Below are 18,785 nucleotides of genomic sequence, written 5' to 3'. Positions count from 1 at the left end.
AAGGAAAGTATGAGAACAATGTCTCACCAAATAGAGAATATACATTTTTTAAAAAAGAACCAGATTAAATTATGGAGTTGAAAAATACAATAACTGAAATGAAAAATTCACTAGAGGGATTCAGCAGATTTGAGTAAAGAGAAGATATATGCAAAATGGAATTCCCTAAAGGCAAAGAGAAAGAGGCAGTTTACTTGAAGAAAATCTGAAAAGACCTATAACAAATATAGAGATAGAATCAGTAATCAAAACATATCCCACAAAAACAAAAACAAAAATTCAGGACCATATGGCTTCATTGGTGAATTCTACCAAATGTTTAAAGAACTAATATCAATCCTCTACAAACTCTTCTAAAACATAAAAGAGGAAGGAACACTTCCCAATTCATTCTATGATACCAAAACCAGACAGAAAGATATTACAAGAAAAACAGATCAAATTTAAATTAAGATCTTTCGCTTGCTAAATTTGGAACTCAGATGATTATTTTTAAAACTACTCCCAAGAGGAACTTAAAAGCTGAGCTCAGGCTTAAAAAAAGACAATTACACCTAAAGTATAGTCTACCCATCTGAGCATGGCAGTGTTAAGCACATTTTCCTCTAACTCTCCCCTTCCTCTGCCTTTGATGAACTCTGAAAAGCTATTCCACAGCAAAAGGAAATGCTTCAAACTCTAGTCACATCCTCTAGAAGTTTAACTCCTATGACCCGAACAAAAGGAGCAGTAAGGCCCATCACATGAGTGAGAGCTGGTACAAATTATATACTCAATCTACTTTCCTTTTTTAGACATGGACTCAGACCTAGCTTATTCTTTCAAAACCCATTCCTCTGTCAGTCGGATCGGATATATAAGACTCTTTTTGGACTAATAAGGCAGCAAAAAATAACACTACCACCACTGGCCTACGCAGAATCATTGCAGCCAGGCCCCAGGTTAGAGATTCTGAATTAGCAAAAATAGAATTAAAGCTTAGGAATCTGTATTTTTAAAATGACTTTTCAAGCGTTCTAGTCATCAGTCAAGTTTGGGAAGCTCTGAGCCAATAAACTGATATCAAAAACAGACCTCTATTTACAGCTTCCCTACAGCCAACTGCTTCTCACTTGAGTAAGTAAAACCAGTTAATGCCTTTGTCTCCTCGCTACAAAATGGGGGTTGTGATTCAACCTTCACCACAAGGATCAACTGACATGCATAGCAATGACCCTCTTAAAAGGAACCTGGTACTTGCTACACTTATATGTTTAGGACACAGTAATGTCGACTACTCTCATGACAATGGAATCAAAGGAGATCTATCAACATTATATTATCCACAGCTCCTCCCCCACAACCCAAACTTCTAGACCCCACAAGGCTGTCGGTGTACAATAGCTCCCTTAACACAAAAGCCCTGATCTGTTTTACTACTTTTGGCTTCCCAGAAGGAATGTGACCCCCTGAATTAAGAATTTCTTTTAGCTCTTCTGCTTGCTGCAAGAACCTCACCATAGGGATCTTCTAAGTCAGAAAAGAAAGCTGTGGTCCTCCTTATCCAATTGTTGTTAGTTAGGAAGAACTCAAAAGGAGGTGAATCACAATTCCGAAAAACAGATGGTCATTATGCTTTCATCACAGAACAAATATCTGAGGGCCTACTAAACACATGGCAACTTCCTATTCAGCAAGAGGACTAAAAAAGGAGTAAATCTTGTCCATTTCCTCAACAAACTAGCTGAGAGGCAAGACAAACTTTTTAAAAGATGGGTTTGTATTACAATTACTTTGGAGAACAGATTCATAGCAGCATTATCCCTAATAGCCACAAAGTGGAAACATGACCATCGACTCATGAATAGATAAATAAAATGTGGTACAGCCATACAATGGAATATTATTCAACAATAAAAAGAAAATACTAATACATGCTACAGCTTGGATAAACCAAGCTAAGAGAAAGAAGCCAGTCACAAAGGGCCACACATTGTATGATTCCATTTATATGAAATGTCCAGAATAGACAAATCCATAGACAGAAAGTAGACTGATGGTTAGCTAGGACTGCAGAGATTGAGAGAAATGAGGGGTGACTACCTACAGGTACCAGGTTTCTTTTGGGGGTGATGAAAATGTTCTAAAATTGATTGTGGTGATGGTTGCACAATTCTGTGAATGGACGAAAAACCACTGAATTGTACACTTCAAAACAGTGAGCTGTATGGTATGTGAATTATATCTCAATAAAGCCATTATTTAAATTTAAAAAAAAAGAAACTTTATGGCATTACCTACTAAAGCTTAATATATGTATTCCCTATGACCCACAAATTCCACTTCCAAATGTATACCTAATAGAAATGCATACATATATTTACCAAAAGACATGTACTAGAATAAATCAGGATAGTGGTTACCACTGTGCTGGGGGGCGGGGAGGCTGGAGGTGAATAAGGATGTAAGGGGATATAAGGGGGTTTCTGTTAATGCTTTTTATAATCCGAGCACCAATTACATAGGTATGCTCAATTCTGAACATTTATACAACTGTATACTTAAATAACTGACACATTTTTCTGGATCTTATATTTCAATAGAGAATTTCTTTAAAGAGACATAAGAGATGTGTCTACAACCATAACAACAAAGAACAACAAAAAAACCAAATGTGTAAAATAGCTTAAGCTTCTGGAAGGCAGAGTCTATGACTCTTACATCGTGTGTCCCTCCAGTGCTCTGAATATAAGGGTGCCCAGGAAATAGTCATTGAGGGAACACCCCACCTCTATCTCCGTTCTAGGAGGGATGAAGTTCTCGGAACAAAAAGGAACAATTTAGTGCCACTCACCTGGGCTTTCTCTCTCTTTGCTCTGATCAGCGTGTCTTGGTAATGCTGGGCCACTTCTGCAAGGACCCCCTCGAGTTTAGCTGCAGGAATCTGCAGGGCCTGCAGAGTCTTTTGGGCATCACCTTCATCCAGGGCTTCATTAATTAAACCAATGGCTAAAATCCCTAAATATGAATGGACAAAAGGTTATTTTTTAGATTAAGAAATTGTATAAATAAATCAGTCTTTAAACATGCTAAGTGACCATAAATCCTCTATCCTAGAGTTACCATGATTCAAACTACAATTTGTCATCCATAATATTAAACGGCATTTAAATCTTTTTCCTTTAAATTTAGTGGTTTTTTTCATCTAAGTAAACTCCCTTATATCCATATTCCTATTGAAATCTCAAGTCATTTTGTTTTATTTTTACTTGCTCTAACTTAAGAGTGATGAGGATTTTGATGAAACTGGCTTTATAAAGGATAGCTTTCAAGTATACTCCAATGTGTGATCAAAACCATTCTTGATTCACAAAAAGTCAAGAGTTCAAGGGATCTTAAAAGTCACCTAGTGGGACTTCCCTGGTGGCGCAGTGGTTAAGAATCCGCCTGCCAATGCAGGGGACACGGGTTCAAACCCTGGTCCAGGAAGATCCCACATGCTGCACAGCAATGAAGCCCCTGTGCCACAACTACTGAGCCCGTGTGCCACAAATACTGAAGCCCGTGCCCCTAGAGCCCATGCTCTGTGATAAGAGAAGCCACCGCAGTGAGAAGCCCACGCATCACAACGAAGAGTAGCCCCCGCTCGCTGCAAATAGAGAGAGCCCGCACACAGCAACGAAGAACCAACGCAGCCAAAAAAAGAAATAAATTAAATAAATAAATAAATAAATAAAAGTCACCTAGTTCAACATTTTTATAGGAAAAAAAAGATGAGCCTTAGGAATCTCCTCTCCAACACCACACAGCAAACAAGTAAGAGACGGAGAATCAAAGCTCAGGGCCTCCTACTCCAAGGCAAGGCTCTTCCCACTAAATCACTGAATATTTCTCACAGGAAACACTAATTAAAACTAGAAATATTCACTCCTCGGGTATCTCAGCCAACTGGACTACTTTTGTAAAGACTCTGTTGTATAATAAAAAATTTGGCTGGTCTTTGTCCCTGGTTTCTGGAAAGGAGGCTCTAAACCCTTGGAATTTCCCAAATGATAGGAGTATCTTCATTATCCATAGTGGGCCCCTAGGACCACACCTGAGTTTATGCCAACCAGGTGACTCCTGGTGCGCCCCTAGAAACTTTTGGGATAGGGGCTGGTCATGCTGGAAAGACCAACCATGTGATTAGAAGATTGGGGCTTTGAGCCATGTGATCTCAGAATATCAGCCCAGCTATTCCAGGGAGGAGAGGCAGACTGGAAATTGAATTCAATTACTTGGCCAATAGTTGGCCATAATTCAATCAATTATTTGTATGTAACGAAGCCCCAATAAAAACTCTGGATATCCAAAGCTCAGGTGAGCTTCCCTGGTTGTGATACTCATCAATGGGCTGGGAGGGCAACACACCCTGAGGATACAGAAGCTTCGAATTTGGGACCCTACCAGACATTGCCCTACTGGTCTCTTCTTTTGACTCATCCTGATTTGCATTCTTTACAATAAAACTATAACCATAAGTATAGTGCTTTCCTGAGTTCTGTGAGCCATTCTAGCCAATTACTGAACCTGAGGAGATAGAGGGGACCCCTGAATATATAGCCAGTTTTTCAGAAGTGTGGTGACCTGGGAACTCCAGAGATTAACTCTGGTGTCTGAAGTGAGAGGAGTCTTGGGGAGGACTGTGCCCTCAATCTGTGCAATATGACCCAACTCCAGGTAGTTAGTGTCAGAACCACTTCTTATAATAGCATTTAAAAATAACAGATCATGTTCAATTCACCTCCTGAAAATTTTAGTTCTTATTACATACTTATCTAATTATAGCAGTTGCCTGGTGTTTTGAAAACAATATACAACTGTAGCTTTTTGAGACAGATAAAGAGATAGATTTTTTTTTTTTTCCAATTTCCAAAAATCCTCCCAGGAGTAGTGTTTAGAACCAGCTCATGGAATCACATTATCTGTAACTGTGACATTATCTGGAGGGATGGGAAGTAGATTACTCACTCTCATGTTCCTCCTGCACCACAAGATTCACATGGTCCACACAAGCTTGGATGTCATTCCACGTAATAAATTCATTATTCTCTGCATGTGCTTGAGCTTTCAGTTTCATCAGCTCATCGAGATATCTGCCCCATTCCCCCAACAAAAGAGACAATGAAGTGCAACATAAGAAAAGGGACCTTCAGGATTATTTTGGTTGACAGGAATGAGAAGACATGGGGGCAAAGGATCCAAGGAACAGAGATAGCTAAGGAACCCCAACAGCTTTAAGTATTCTAGAGGTCAGCTTTGGGACTGAGGAGCTTCCTTGAGCAAAGTGTAAAAATGCAAGGATATCACTTATTCTTAATGGCCTATTTATATTACATGTTCTAAATTCCAAGTAAGACCAACTCTGGAATCAGAGGCAGCAGCTCAAGGAATCCCTCTAAAGACAAGGAAACAAGGCCATACACCAGCTAACAAACACAGAAGGAATGACAGATCAACAAATCACCATTCAGCAACTTTTACTGAAAGTATATGGATTTAGGCAAGGATTATCAATTGCGGTTAAAAATATTAGATGAATGGTTAATGGGGAACTGGACATTTTGATGGTGCAAAAGGTACAAAAAAAGATTATGTTCTGGGGCTTCCCTGGTGGTGCAGTGGTTGAGAATCAGCCTGCCAATGCAGTGGACACGGGTTCGACCCCTGGTCCGGGAAGATCCCACATGCCGCGGAGCAACTAAGCCTGTGTGCCACAACTACTGAGCCTGCGCTCTAGAGCCTGCGAGCCATAGCTACTGAAGCCCGCAGGCCTAGAGCCCGTGCTCCGCAACAAGAGAAGCCACCTCAAAGAGGAGCCTGTGCACCGCAACGAAGAGTAGCCCCCGCTTGCCACAACTAGAGAAAAGCCCACATGCAGCAACGAAGACCCGATGCAGCCAAAAAAAGTTACATTTAAAAAAAAAAAAAAGATTATGTTCTGGTGATAAGGGAGAAAAATAAATATGCGATGGAGGGATTAGATGACTCCCTAATCAAGGATCAATCTTAGTATCTCTAATGGTGGGGACAAGCAGATTTTATATGCCTCTTGATATGAGAAAATATGAAACACACGTCGCCAAAAATATTTAATTGAATCTTGACAAGACTTTAGACCTAATTTACAATTTACAGGAATAAACCAAATATTAGGAAGCAACCAGAACTGAAGATGGGACATTTTATTCGACAACTGGCCCCATCTCCTTAATAAGTCAGTGTCATAAAGAAAGGGACAATGCTAGATTAAAAGATACCAAAGGGACACAATAATCAGATGTTAACATGTGGTCCTGGATTGGATCCTGGTTTGAACAAACCAGCTGAAAAAACAAACAGTTTTGGAACAAGAAGTATGAAAATGGACTAGGTTTAGAAAGTATTAAAGAAGTACTGTTGATTTGTCAGGGTGTAAGAGTGTTATTTTGGCTATATAATATCCTCATTGTTTTAAATAAGCATACTTATAAATTTAGGAGTGGAATGTTATGATATCTGGAATTTACTACAAAACCTTCAGCATAGTAAAGAATAAAATGTATCGAAATAGAAAAAAAAAAAAAGACAATCACACTGAAGTCACAATGCCTGCAAAGAAAATAAGAGTGCTGGCACACGAAAGACAGAGGTGACAGCTACCTAATGGATTCAACCCAGCACTCTGGGCACCCACCTCTGGCAGTTTTCTTCTTCAATATTGGTAAGGCCTGTAACTGAACTGCTCAACTGTTTCCACACTGTATTCATGTCTCCGGATTCCAGCGCCCTGTTGATTAGGGCCACCGATGACAACATCTCCACTGCAACAGAGAGCTCAGGATGGGTGAGGCTATGCTGTACAGAAAGCGAGGGCGGACAGAGTAAGGAAAGATATTCTGGAATACCAAGGGAGGTCAGAAGTTTAATAAAACCGTAACGAGTCTAAGTTTCCAGTAAAACAAAACAAACAAAAAAAACCCCTCTACCTAACTACACCAAGAAGTGGGTATTAAATTTTAAATTCAAGTCCACTCTGTTTTGCTCACAAACGGCACAGGTTCAGTTAACTCACCTCAGGACTCTGTTGCTGCAGGGTCGCCAGCTCCTTCTGATAAAGATCGGCAGCAAATGGAAACACCTGGGGCAGCTGGGCTTCGGGATTCATTAGCTCCATAACAGTCTTCTCGGCAACACCCTTCTGGATTGCAGCATTGATCGCTGCCACGGCTGCCAGTCCTGGGTAGAAAACAAGGAGGTCAGAAAGGCAGCTGGCTTTGAGAGGCCCGAGGGGAAGCAGATGCCAATTTTCACAGAAGAAAGTTATATTCTGTGGATAAGCTATTAGCCATGACGTTTGAAGTAGAACTTTCATCTTTAGAAAACAGCCTCCTTTGTATGAGGGTGAATTGCATGGTATGTGAACTACATCTCAATAAATCTGTCTTTAAAAAGCAGCCTCCTCTTCTCCTCACCCCTATTTTCTTTCCACTCCAAATCATTCTGCCTGCCACCACTACGCTCTACCTAAAACATCCTTCCCCTACAGGGGGGAGCCTGGAAAAGTACTAGGTTATTAAGCTGCCATTCAAAGCTTTCCACAATCTTTCCAAGCCTTTATCTTACACAACTCAGCCTAAAACATCTACAAAAATTTTATTCTAGCCACTGTTCCTTAATACATCTTTCACCTTCTGTCCCTCTGCTCACACTTCCTCTTCCCCTGTTGCCCCATATTAGGAACACCCTTCTCTCCCGTCTCTCACCATCCAAATCTTGCCAATCAATCCCTAGTCCTGTCTCCTCCAGATGCTTCCCTAACCAACCACGTAAGCACGAGCTTACTAGCCAAAGTGAGCCTACGCTGACTCCGGTTCTACTTTTAAAACTGGAGGAACCTTTCTGCCACCAAAGGTACCTGGTAGTTGACTGCAGCTAGTAGCCTTGGGGTGGGGTGAGGAGTGACAGAATCTAACCTCAGGCCCCTCAATGGCACAAAGCCACTCTCCTCCCCTACTCAGGATCTCAGTGGACACGCAGCTGAGAGGACTCTTACTTCTCTGATACTGCTGGGCAGCAGTGTTTGCGGCATCCACTCCAGACTGTAGCTCCTCCTTCTGCAGGGCCTCAGCCTGACCACCCTGAGAAAAGCCAAGAACACTTAGGTAAAGATGACTCCTGCCTAGGCCTCCGGGCCTTGTAGTTCTCATATCTCAACAGCAGTCACTAGGGACAGAGAGCCACAGGCATAAGAGACAGCTTCAGGCTACACACAGCCAAAGCGGCAGCCTGAGCGAGAGCTGAATGCCCTTGTCAAATCTCAGGTAGAGTGACTCTCCTGATATAAGCACATTAAAAAAAAATATTTTGTAAAGAGCATCAAAATGTTCTGAGATAAAATGTTTGTAGAATCATTAGTACATTAATGCTGCTTTCTCTGGCCAATGCTGAGGATTTGTAAAATCTATACTTGTCCTTATTTAGAAAAAAAAAAAAAAAAAAGAATCCCTTCATATTTGTTCTAAAAAAGAAAACCATAAAGTACAATCCCACACAGTCCACTCTTACTGCACATTAAGTACTTTCCCAGTGTTGGCCAGAGGAAACTCGTCAGGTATGGTTTCTTAAAAGTGGAAATTCCTGAAGTAAGAATATAAAATTTCAGGTTCTCCCCAATAGCTTTTAGTTGGGGATTTCAAGTGAAGGGGTGGTCAGATTCACTTGCCGGGATGGGCAATGTTTATTTTAAAAGAGGATTTACAACTCTAAAAGCAAAAGCGAGCTGAAGACAATGTGTACTTTACCTGAGGATATTAAACAGCCTAATTCATCTGCAGGAGAAAAAGTTATATTAGTGGGAAAAAAAGGCCCCATATATATCTTGACACAACAACATGGGATTCAAAAGGATGTATATAAACTCTTGCAGGTGCAACTCAGGGTACTTTTACCTCTCTCTTCTGCTGTCTATCACTGAGGAGCTGCTTGAGGTACCAGTCACTATTCTGCTGCTGCAGTCCTCGAAGGCCCAGCGCTGGTGACTGCAGAATCTTGAACAAGGCCAGTGCAGATCCCTGCTCCAAAGCCAGGTCTATATTCGCTAACGCAGCCAACACTGAGGAGGAAAAAAGGCAAACGCTTAAGAAAAAACTATGTTAACATTATAGCCTAGAATATTTTTTCCTTCCTGAAAACCAATAGCAGTTCCAGATCAGGGAAATATAATTAGATAGCTTTTATTCTGGAGTATCACAGAAGCATTAGACTTTGGGGTTGGAAGAGAACCTTAAAGTCATCACGTCCAGGGGTTCCCAGGTTGTTCAGATTTAACAGATTCCTGGACCACACCCCAGGCCTACTTAAAAGCTTCTAGATGCAGAGAGCCTGGCACCAATATGGGCAGCAATATAAGAGGCACCAATAACACATGCCTAAATTCCCTCTAAAATGCCAAGTCATTATCCAGACTAAACTACTACACAGGAGAAGGTATCCCGCACAGCAATTTACTACATCTCTGGACAATTCTGTTTAAAAAAAATTGTTAAAGCTCCCACCCTAGAGTTGATACTTGAATACATCCAACCCCCTTCCCTGTGACTGTCTACTCCTGACTAAAGAACCTTAGTTCCTTCAACCATTTCTTATACAGCATCATTCTGAATCCCTTCATTATCCTGGCGTCTCCTGAATGTACTCTGCCCAAAGCAGTGCCTAGACATCAAGGCTGGTCTGACTGCGTGGAGTGGAAGGGGCTCTCTACACCGCCTCAATATTCTTTACTTCTAGTCACAGAACCTGACGTCACACAAGGGCTTTATTATCCGACAGTAAAAATGCAGATTTTCCTTCATCTGAAAATGATAACAAAGATACCCTCCTCATAAGATTAAATGAAATCAAATACATGAAAGTACTTTTATATTGTAAAATAAATAAGGTATTATTAAGTTGAAAGTCAAAATATCGTATTTTCTGATTTCAGAAATGACAGCCACTGGAAAATCATAATTATTGTATTATTTTCAGCTTTCCTATTTTAGAAGAGAATATAGAGTTCTCCCTCCCATGTCCCACCCAGGAATGACCATCTGATTTTATCACCAAAGTAGCAAAAAAAGTCAATAATAAAATACTAAAAATAAAAATATTTGGGGTATAGCAGTACTTATCAATTTTAACTGTTTTCATTAGTAAAGAAACAAAAAGAAAATTAATGTAAGCTGTTATAAGGAAACAAAACAGTGCAAGAGAAAACAAAGTCTCAAACTAGAACCAAAAAATAACACCAAGAGGTAAAAGGATGAAAAGGTTAGATTCCTAAGAGACTGTTTCCTTCTTCCCAACATTCCCCTGCAATTCAGCTCACTGATCACCACACGAAGGAGGTGAGCAGCTCCTTCAATCACGGCTGCAGGTCTATGTGGCCATTAGCCAACTAAACAAGCATTCTTCAACAACACAGAGCATGCACCTGCTGCAAACACAGCCATGAACAGAGCAGACAGGTTATCTCCATCCTTAGGGAGCTTTTGTAGTAGTGGGGGACAGAAGACAAAAGCAATATAGGTAACAACCAGGTTTCCTCTACGTATGCAATGCAGAATCTCAGACTATCCATCTGCAAAGGCATCTAGTCAATTATGCTTTTACTAGAAATGTAAACTTACTACTTAAATATGTAAATATTTAAATGAACATTTACTAATACTATAAAGTTTACAACATTATTTAAATACTTTCTCCCACTATGCTTTAATTACCTAACTCTAATTTTCCTTATCCTACTTAACAAAAAATAAAAACTTTTTCTCATTTTTAACTATCTGGCCTGCAGCTTTCTTCTGGGCCAGCATGAATGGCTTCTCCAGCCCTAGGGAAAGAATCTTATCTATTATTACATTAAGATGATTCTCGGGACCTAAAGTCCCTCTATCTTCCTACCATACAACTTTCCCTTGTCTCAGACTTTCTCTACTATTAGGAAAAGCTTGCCCCCCTATGGGGAATTCTGCCTTATCCTCACCTTCTTACCTACCCTAAGAATCCCAGTGAAGGTTCAGATACAAACCTCGAGGAAAAGTCATCATTCTTTTCTTTATTCTATGACTGTACTTCACACACCTTTGGTTGCCTTGAAATTACTCATTGTATTGTTCTAACCAAGTTGCTCTGAAATTATTCATTTGACTATTTACCTTCCTCACTATAGTGAAAACTATTTGAGGGAATTTTTACTATTTTGTTCCTCTGACCACATGAGAACAATATGCATGGAACACTTTAAATATATATACATATGTTTCTCTCCTTATAAGTTTATAACTGACTCTAATATAATTAGCCAGGTAGAGCTATAAGGCTATAAAATCCCAGACAACACGGTAGAGAAAAAATCCCTTAGTAAATAAAAGAGTATTTTACGCGGTGTATGCAGCAGGAAATGTGCTGGACTTTCCTCTCACACAGAGAACTAACTACAAGGACATTCTGGTTTATACTTGCTGACTTCAGTAGTATTCATACAGATACAGCAAAACAAATCACCCATATGTGAATGGAACTATTACTCTGTTCAGAAAGCTATTATCCTAAATGAGCCAGAATGGAACAGAATACAAAGACTCCTGGTCAGGATTTAGAACTCCCTATCATATGGAGTTGGTAAAATCTTATAAATTCTCTCCAGTTATTCAGAGTATTAGTTCAAGTGAGAAATTAGGATCTCCAAAGGAACAAAGAGGACACTGATTACTATTACTATTATTATTATCTTGATCAAGATAAGATCAAGTCTGGTTGAATCAAGTAAGGTTTTTTAGTTCTTTTGGTGAGACTAACCCTATGCTAGGAATTCTGAGGATTTGAAAAGAAGCAGAACTCAGAAGTAAACTTTAAGTTTATAAAGATGTCAGAAACAAAAAGCAAGCAGTTAAGACAATACATAATTAAATATAAAATTGTGTGGTTTAGCATATAAATGCTGTAGGAGATTTGAAAGGCACGTATATTATGAGCTAGGATGGGCACTGAGGTGAGAACTGAGCTGAATCTTGAATGATGGGTATAATTTGGATTAAGTAAGAGACAAGGCATGAGGGCATTACAGTGGCGAGATTACATGATTAACAAAAGTGATAATAATATTGTTTACTGAGTGCTTACTAAATACCAGGCAATTTACATACATTATCTCATCATTCGTATAATGATTCTATGCCACACGCACCCAATTCCCACAGCTATTAATACGAGGGCAAGAGATCAAATCCCAGTTCTGAACAACTCCATAGCCATTTTTCATGAGTCATGAAATAAACACGATGAATATGGGAGACAATTAGGCACATGAGTTTCTATAGAGAGTTATATGCATAAAATACTACATAAAGAACTCCACCAGGCTAGGGATCTGCGTTTTGTCTGGCAAGTAATAAGGAACTAATGCAGGTTCTTTTGAAGAAGAGTAACAAAATGATACTTTCAAGAAATTAGTTTTTCAAAAGTGTGTAACATACACAAAAATCAATATGAACAGTACAATCTCATTTTTGTTTAAATATATGTTTTGAAGGATATGTTAAAAACATCAAGAGTGGTTATCCTAGGTGATGGGGTCTAATTTTTTGTTTGTTGTTTATTTCTGGATAACTTGTATTACTCTTTAAAAGAAAAACAAAACTATATAGGAAAACAGGGACTTCCCTGGTGGCGCAGTGATTAAGAATCCGCCTGCCAATGCAGGGGACACGGGTTCGATCCCTGGTCTGGGAAGATCCCACATGCTGCGGAGCAACTAAGCCTGTGCGCCACAACTACTGAGCCTGCGCTCTAGAGTCTGCGAGCCACAACTAGTGAGCCCGCACGCCACAACTACTGAAGCCCGTGCACTCTAGGGCCCACATGCCACAACTACTAAGCCCGTGTGCTGCAACTACTGAAGCCCATGTGCCTAGAGCGCGTGCTCTGCAATAAGAGAAGCCTATGCTTCTGTTCAGATTTAAGTGTCTAACACAGGGTGAAAGAGTGAAACTGTAGCCAAAAAATCCAGTCTGTAAGTTACAATAGATGAGTAGATGGAGGAGTGGGGGCCTGTCTGAGGACAATGGTAGCCCAAAGAGAAGACGTATGAACACAAAAGACAGTAAATCAGCAATAGTTCCTAAGCAAACCCATGAATGTCTGAAATAAGCAAACTTAAACCATGCCACAGGTCCAAGAAGAGATCAACAGCCACATTATTCTGTAACATTCTTTTAGATGCCTGATGTGGGGACATACTTACTGTTGACTTTATTTATATTGCCTTGAATTTCAGCTTGAGTGAGCAGCTCCTCATAAACGTCCCTTTCTCTCTCAGAGCTTTCTGTCTGAAGATGAGTAAGAAAGTGTAACTAAATTAGCTCAGGTCTCTAAGAAGACCACAGAAATACATTTGTGCTCCTCCCCCACCATTACAGAACCAAGAGCAAGTAAGGGCGTGGCTTAAAATCCTTAATAAAGAACAAAGCAGAATGCTACACAACTGTAACTAAACACATAAAAAGCAGATCCACTTGTAAATAACAAGCCCAGGGGTTCTTCCAGCGTCAAGCAAGAGAAGGAAGCACTGGTGAAGCCTGCCCTGCGCACTTGTGAGGCTGCATCCTTGCCTCAGACCTGAGCAGAACAGGTACATCCAGGGACTAGATCGCAGAGCCTGTCACTGGTTTGCACAAAACTCAAGAAGGAAGTAGAAGTCAAAATAGAATCTAATACCAAAAGACTACATACTGGGTGACTCCATTTCATTTATATAGAATTCTAAAAAAATAAACTAAAGTGATCGAAAACAGACTGGTAGTTGCTGGGGTCAGGGGTGGGGAGTGTGAGGAGGTACAGACTGACTGCGAAGGGGAGATGTGGGCACTTTTGGGGTGGTTACACACCCATATACATTTGTCAAAACCCATCAAACTGTACACTTTAAACGGTTGAATTTTATTATATGTAAATTAATACCTCGATAAAACTGATTTTTAAAATGGAGTCATATCAAACAGTGAAAGAATATAAATCAGTTAGAAAGAACAAATGTTCCATTTTTACCCTGTTTTTAGCATTTGTCATTTTGTCCTGCTTGGCCTGGTAAAGTACATCCTGGTAAGTGGAAGCCAAGGGCTCTTCAAGGTTCACAAGCATGGCATTGGGATTTTTCAAAGCTGCAAACGTGTCAGCTGGAATTCTATGGTCAATAGCTTCATTAATGGCAATAACGGCAGCATGTACTAAAAAAAAAAAAAAAATTCAAAACATAGAACACTGAGGTTATACAAAGTAAAGGATATACATTACACATTCAAACACTGCAACCCCCTATCACAGAAAGAGGCTCCTTTTCATAGATGGAGGGGTTAGAGGACTCCCCAGATCTTTAAGCCCAGTCTTTTCCCTCTGATGCACAAACCCACAGCTCTGCCTGTGACCCACGTCTGGAATGCTGAATCTGAAATCTTACAGGGAAATATTCATAAGAGACTCTGAAAGGAGCCTTTGAGCATTTGTTATGGAAATGTTCACCTTAATCATCATGTAAACACCATCAGAAAATAAGAAACTCCAAAAGGCACTGAAATGTAGAATTCACTTTCTAGTGCTTCTATTTTAATCAAAATCACTCACTTATTTCCAAATAACAATAGCATAGATAACTGTATAGCAGTGTTTAAATCTATATCTACTGACCTAAACTTGCTAGCAAAATTCCTAATGTCTAAGTCCATCATTACAGTATTAATCATAGAAAGTAGTAGCAACAACCCCATTTGAACCCACAAAATTTCTCTCTTCTTACATGCGGCTTCATCCACTGATAGTTCATTAGCCAGAATGCCCCCGATCTTGCTAAAGGCAGGCATCTGGATCCCATACTTCTCCAGTTCAATCTTCATGTTGTTGATTTCTTCTTCTACAAGGAAAAATTAAGACCCAAACAAGCAAGTTAAGCACCTTTCCATAACATAGAGAAGGAAACACATTCCTCAACTACAAAATGTATTGGATAAAACGACATCTACCTCCTAGGGTTGTTAGAAGGATTTAAATAAGATAATATATGGAAAGCACTTAACATGATACCCGGTACATAACATGCACTCAATAGACACAGTATTATTAGTATTATCAAGAGCATCAGAAATAACTATAACATGAGACTGGCTCTATAGAAAATAGTTCTTCCAAACTGCTACTTATGGCATTCCCTATAATGAACTTATGAATGGAGCAGCTTTAAAGGCAGCTCGAACAAGAAGTGAATCACAAGCCATGGCATTCCCTATAATGAACTTACGAATGGAGCAGCTTTAAAGGCAGCTCGAACAAAAAGTGAATCACAAGCCAGTTATCTGTCTTTACAATCCAAATCACTAGCTACTATTACACAATTTCGTTTCTAAGGCAGAAAGCTAAATGATAAAGAAAACAACATGTAAGGTTTGGTCCTTGACCCAAGTCTGGGGAACAACTTCCCTGGAAGGAAAAATATCATAGATAAAAGTTTTACTTCCAATTTTTAAAACTCCCTGGCCTACAAAATAATCACCAGTTCAAAAGATTTGAATCTATCTTACCCCTAACCAATATGACCATTGTTCTTTTTCTCCCCAAGCCCCCATCTCTTCAAGCATCTGACTATAGCAAACACCCACCCAAATAAGCTAAAGTTTTAAAATTAGTAAATTGTCATCTTTGTATCATCTCGCTCCCCTTCCTTTGGCTACAACTGGTGCTCACTGGAAGGGAAGGGGCAAGACTGTTATAAAGATTTTTCACTGTACATGAACCTTTAATGTTACATGTTAATATTATATTATTTTTTACATATATGTTAATATTCTTTCTAATTTACATATAAGAAAACTGAGAATTATCAATCATACCCATGTCATAACTGAGAGAACAGAGCTTGAAATTCCAAGTTTAGTGGAAGAAGAGGAGAAGCAGGAGAAGCAGGTTACTCATGCTTTTTTTTAAATCTCTGTTGGCACAGTGTTTTTAAAGCCATACGTCTTTAAGATTTGCACTGTTGACTCTCCAGGCTATTTCCACATAAATCAAGCACTTCCTGCCAAGCTTGTAACTTCTTACCTGTGAAGTCAACCTTTCCATATAGGTCTTGAATCTGAGGAGCCAGGCCTAGTTTGAACAGGTACAAACTAGAAGACATAATATGCAAAAGAGTCAGGCCTCCCAGCTGAACCTCCCTGGTGCTCTAAGTTCAAAGGGGAAAATCAGCATAAAGAACAGAAACACTCTGAACACAGAGACTCCCAGTACTCTACCATATTCCACTTTGCAGTTACAATACTTCACCTCAGAGCCTTTTTTTAGTTTTATATAACAAGGAGGTCCTTAAAAAGTCACATTAATGTAATGCAAAAAGCACTGGACTGGGAATCAGTGGATGCAAGTTTAAGTCCCAGCTCCAGCACAAATCCAATGTGTGATTAGATGTTAATATAAATGTTAACATAATGAATATAAGTGAAGTCTCTTCACTGTTTACCTTCCTGTGATCAATAAGTTTTAAGTAACAAGACATTTCAGAAAAGTCTCATAAAAATGATTCAGACAGCAAATCTTACTTAAGCTGAATTCATATTACTGATGCAAAAGTTTAATTCAGGTACTTTAAGAGTTTTAAATAAAGTATATACTATAAATCTTTACTCTTTAAATAAAAATCTCCTACACTCTAAGCTCCATGAAGGCAGGGAAAATGAAAGTCTTATTTACCAATGCCTACCCAGAGCCTGGCATATATTAATAAATATTAATCAGTATTTCACAAATGGATGGAAGTCCATAAACATGAGTTAGATTAACTGGATTCTAAGGCTCTAGCAGGTCAGAATCAATAAATTAGAAGAGATCAGAAGGGGGACTTCCCTGGCGGCGCGGTGGTTAAGAATCCGCCTGCCAATGCAGGAGACACGGGTTCGAGCCCTGGTCTGGGAATATCCCATATGCCATGGAGCAACTAAGCCTTTGCGCCACAACTACTAAGCCTGCGCTCTAGAGCCCACGGGGCACAACTACTGAGCCCGTGTGCCACAACTACTGAAACCCACATGCCTAGAGCCCGTGCTCCGCAACAAGAGAAGCCACCACAATGAGAAGTCCGCGCACTGCAATGAAGAGTAGCCCCCGCTCGATGCAATTAGAGAAAGCCCGAGCGCAGCAACAAAGATGCGACGAAGACCCAACACAGCCAAAAATAAATAAATTATTTATTTATTTATCTAAAAAAAGAAAAAGAAAAAGAAGAAGAAATCAGAAGGGCACTCCACAGGGATTAACGTGAGCAAGACACTGACAGCCTGTCAATAAGGGAGGAAATAAAATATCTAAGAAATAAATCACAGAAACTCAATGGAGTAGTCTACAGTTTTTGCAGATAATCTATAACCTCAATATTATCCAAATACAAATATGTATCACGCATATTGCATTCACAGAACTGATCAGAACCCAAACTGCATATAATAAACCCAAATGCATAATCTAAAAAAAAAAAAAAAATCAAGTGTTCTAAAAACACATTAGAATATATACATCCACAATAACTAATCACTTTCTCAGATAAGTGCAAATATAAATCATATGTATATGATTAAGGGCTTTTCTTTAGAATAAAATGCTCAAGATGGAAAAACATGAAGTTCCTCTCTGCAAAGATTTTACATCTATTCAATAAAGTTTCCAAAGCCAAAGAGCTAATAACTTCCTATACACGTTTTACCTTATATACTTTCCCCACACAATGTTCCATCTGCATTCTACATTAGTAAAAATATTTTTCTCCAGAAATTTCTTCCTCTTTTATTCCTACTTTAAAACAAGAAAGTGGTTGCCACACTTTAACAAAAGCTTGGGCATGTCACTTTCACAGCCCCAAGAACAGTGAGTTAGCTTTTAATGTCTTTCAACAGTAAATTAAAGGTGTTACAATGATATCACTAGCTGCTATAAAAAAGTAGAGGAGAGTGGTAAGCAGAAGGCAGATCTTTCTTTTATCTCAGTTTAATTATTAGGAATATTTTAAGGATATGCTGGAGTTTTAAATGGAATCATAATGGCCACTTGGATCCTCTTACCCAGCATCCAAAGTATTTAACCTCACAGCTAAAACTTAAAACTCCTAACAATAAACATCGCTTTCAATCTTTGTTCCTAGTCTCCTATGTCTGCTTACAAAGCTGTTAGGTACCTATAATAGTCAGCCTGTAATTGAGCTCAGATTTCTTTTTCTTTTCTTTTTTTCCTATCTAAGATATACTTTATAGCAATGAGGAAAAGGAGGTTGTGTTAGCCTATCTGGATTCCAATTACTGTTACTGATTGTAGAGTAACCTATGAAAGAAATCACTACGCTAATCTCAAAGATTACCAATAAATGCTCTTAAACACAGCAGTTGATTAGGAAACAGAATCTAGTACAGGCCCACGTCCCTTACCTAAATTCTTTGGGCCAAATATTAACTTAGGATTTCTCAGATATTATATAAGTTTTACAGTGTAAACAGCATTATAAAACACCCCCAACAAGCCTTGGGGAAGCACCCCTAATCAAATACATTACTTTTCTGCAGAGAGACATATGAATAATATTAAGTAGATAAACATTCTAAGTAATCTCAATTAATACTGATCAGATCTTGCCAACAAAGGAGTTTGAACTAAACCAAAACTCATTTTTCAGATCTTTCAGCATGTTTTTTTGAATTTAGGATAAAGGATTATGGGCC

At 39.1% G+C, this 18,785-nt stretch overlaps 1 protein-coding gene across 1 annotated transcript in view; it reads right to left on the bottom strand.

Annotated features, from left to right (window-relative positions):
• IQGAP1 (IQ motif containing GTPase activating protein 1) overlaps positions 1–18,785 on the bottom strand; it is a 101,172-nt gene that overhangs the window by 36,156 nt on the left and 46,231 nt on the right. The window contains exons 6-15 of the mRNA XM_057542890.1: positions 16,126–16,193; positions 14,831–14,944; positions 14,086–14,264; positions 13,283–13,367; positions 8,949–9,112; positions 8,054–8,138; positions 7,073–7,236; positions 6,695–6,855; positions 4,990–5,114; positions 2,834–2,997 (exon numbers count right to left, since the gene is read on the bottom strand). Of these exons, the coding sequence (XP_057398873.1) occupies positions 2,834–2,997; positions 4,990–5,114; positions 6,695–6,855; positions 7,073–7,236; positions 8,054–8,138; positions 8,949–9,112; positions 13,283–13,367; positions 14,086–14,264; positions 14,831–14,944; positions 16,126–16,193 (1,309 nt within the window). The remainder of the gene's footprint in view (positions 1–2,833; positions 2,998–4,989; positions 5,115–6,694; positions 6,856–7,072; positions 7,237–8,053; positions 8,139–8,948; positions 9,113–13,282; positions 13,368–14,085; positions 14,265–14,830; positions 14,945–16,125; positions 16,194–18,785) is intronic.

The sequence above is a fragment of the Balaenoptera acutorostrata genome, chromosome 3 (genome assembly GCF_949987535.1).
Source record: "Balaenoptera acutorostrata chromosome 3, mBalAcu1.1, whole genome shotgun sequence".
Taxonomy (NCBI): domain Eukaryota; kingdom Metazoa; phylum Chordata; class Mammalia; order Artiodactyla; family Balaenopteridae; genus Balaenoptera; species Balaenoptera acutorostrata.
The sequence above is the reverse complement of the archived record's forward strand: the minus strand, read 5'-3'. Positions and strand labels throughout refer to the sequence as shown.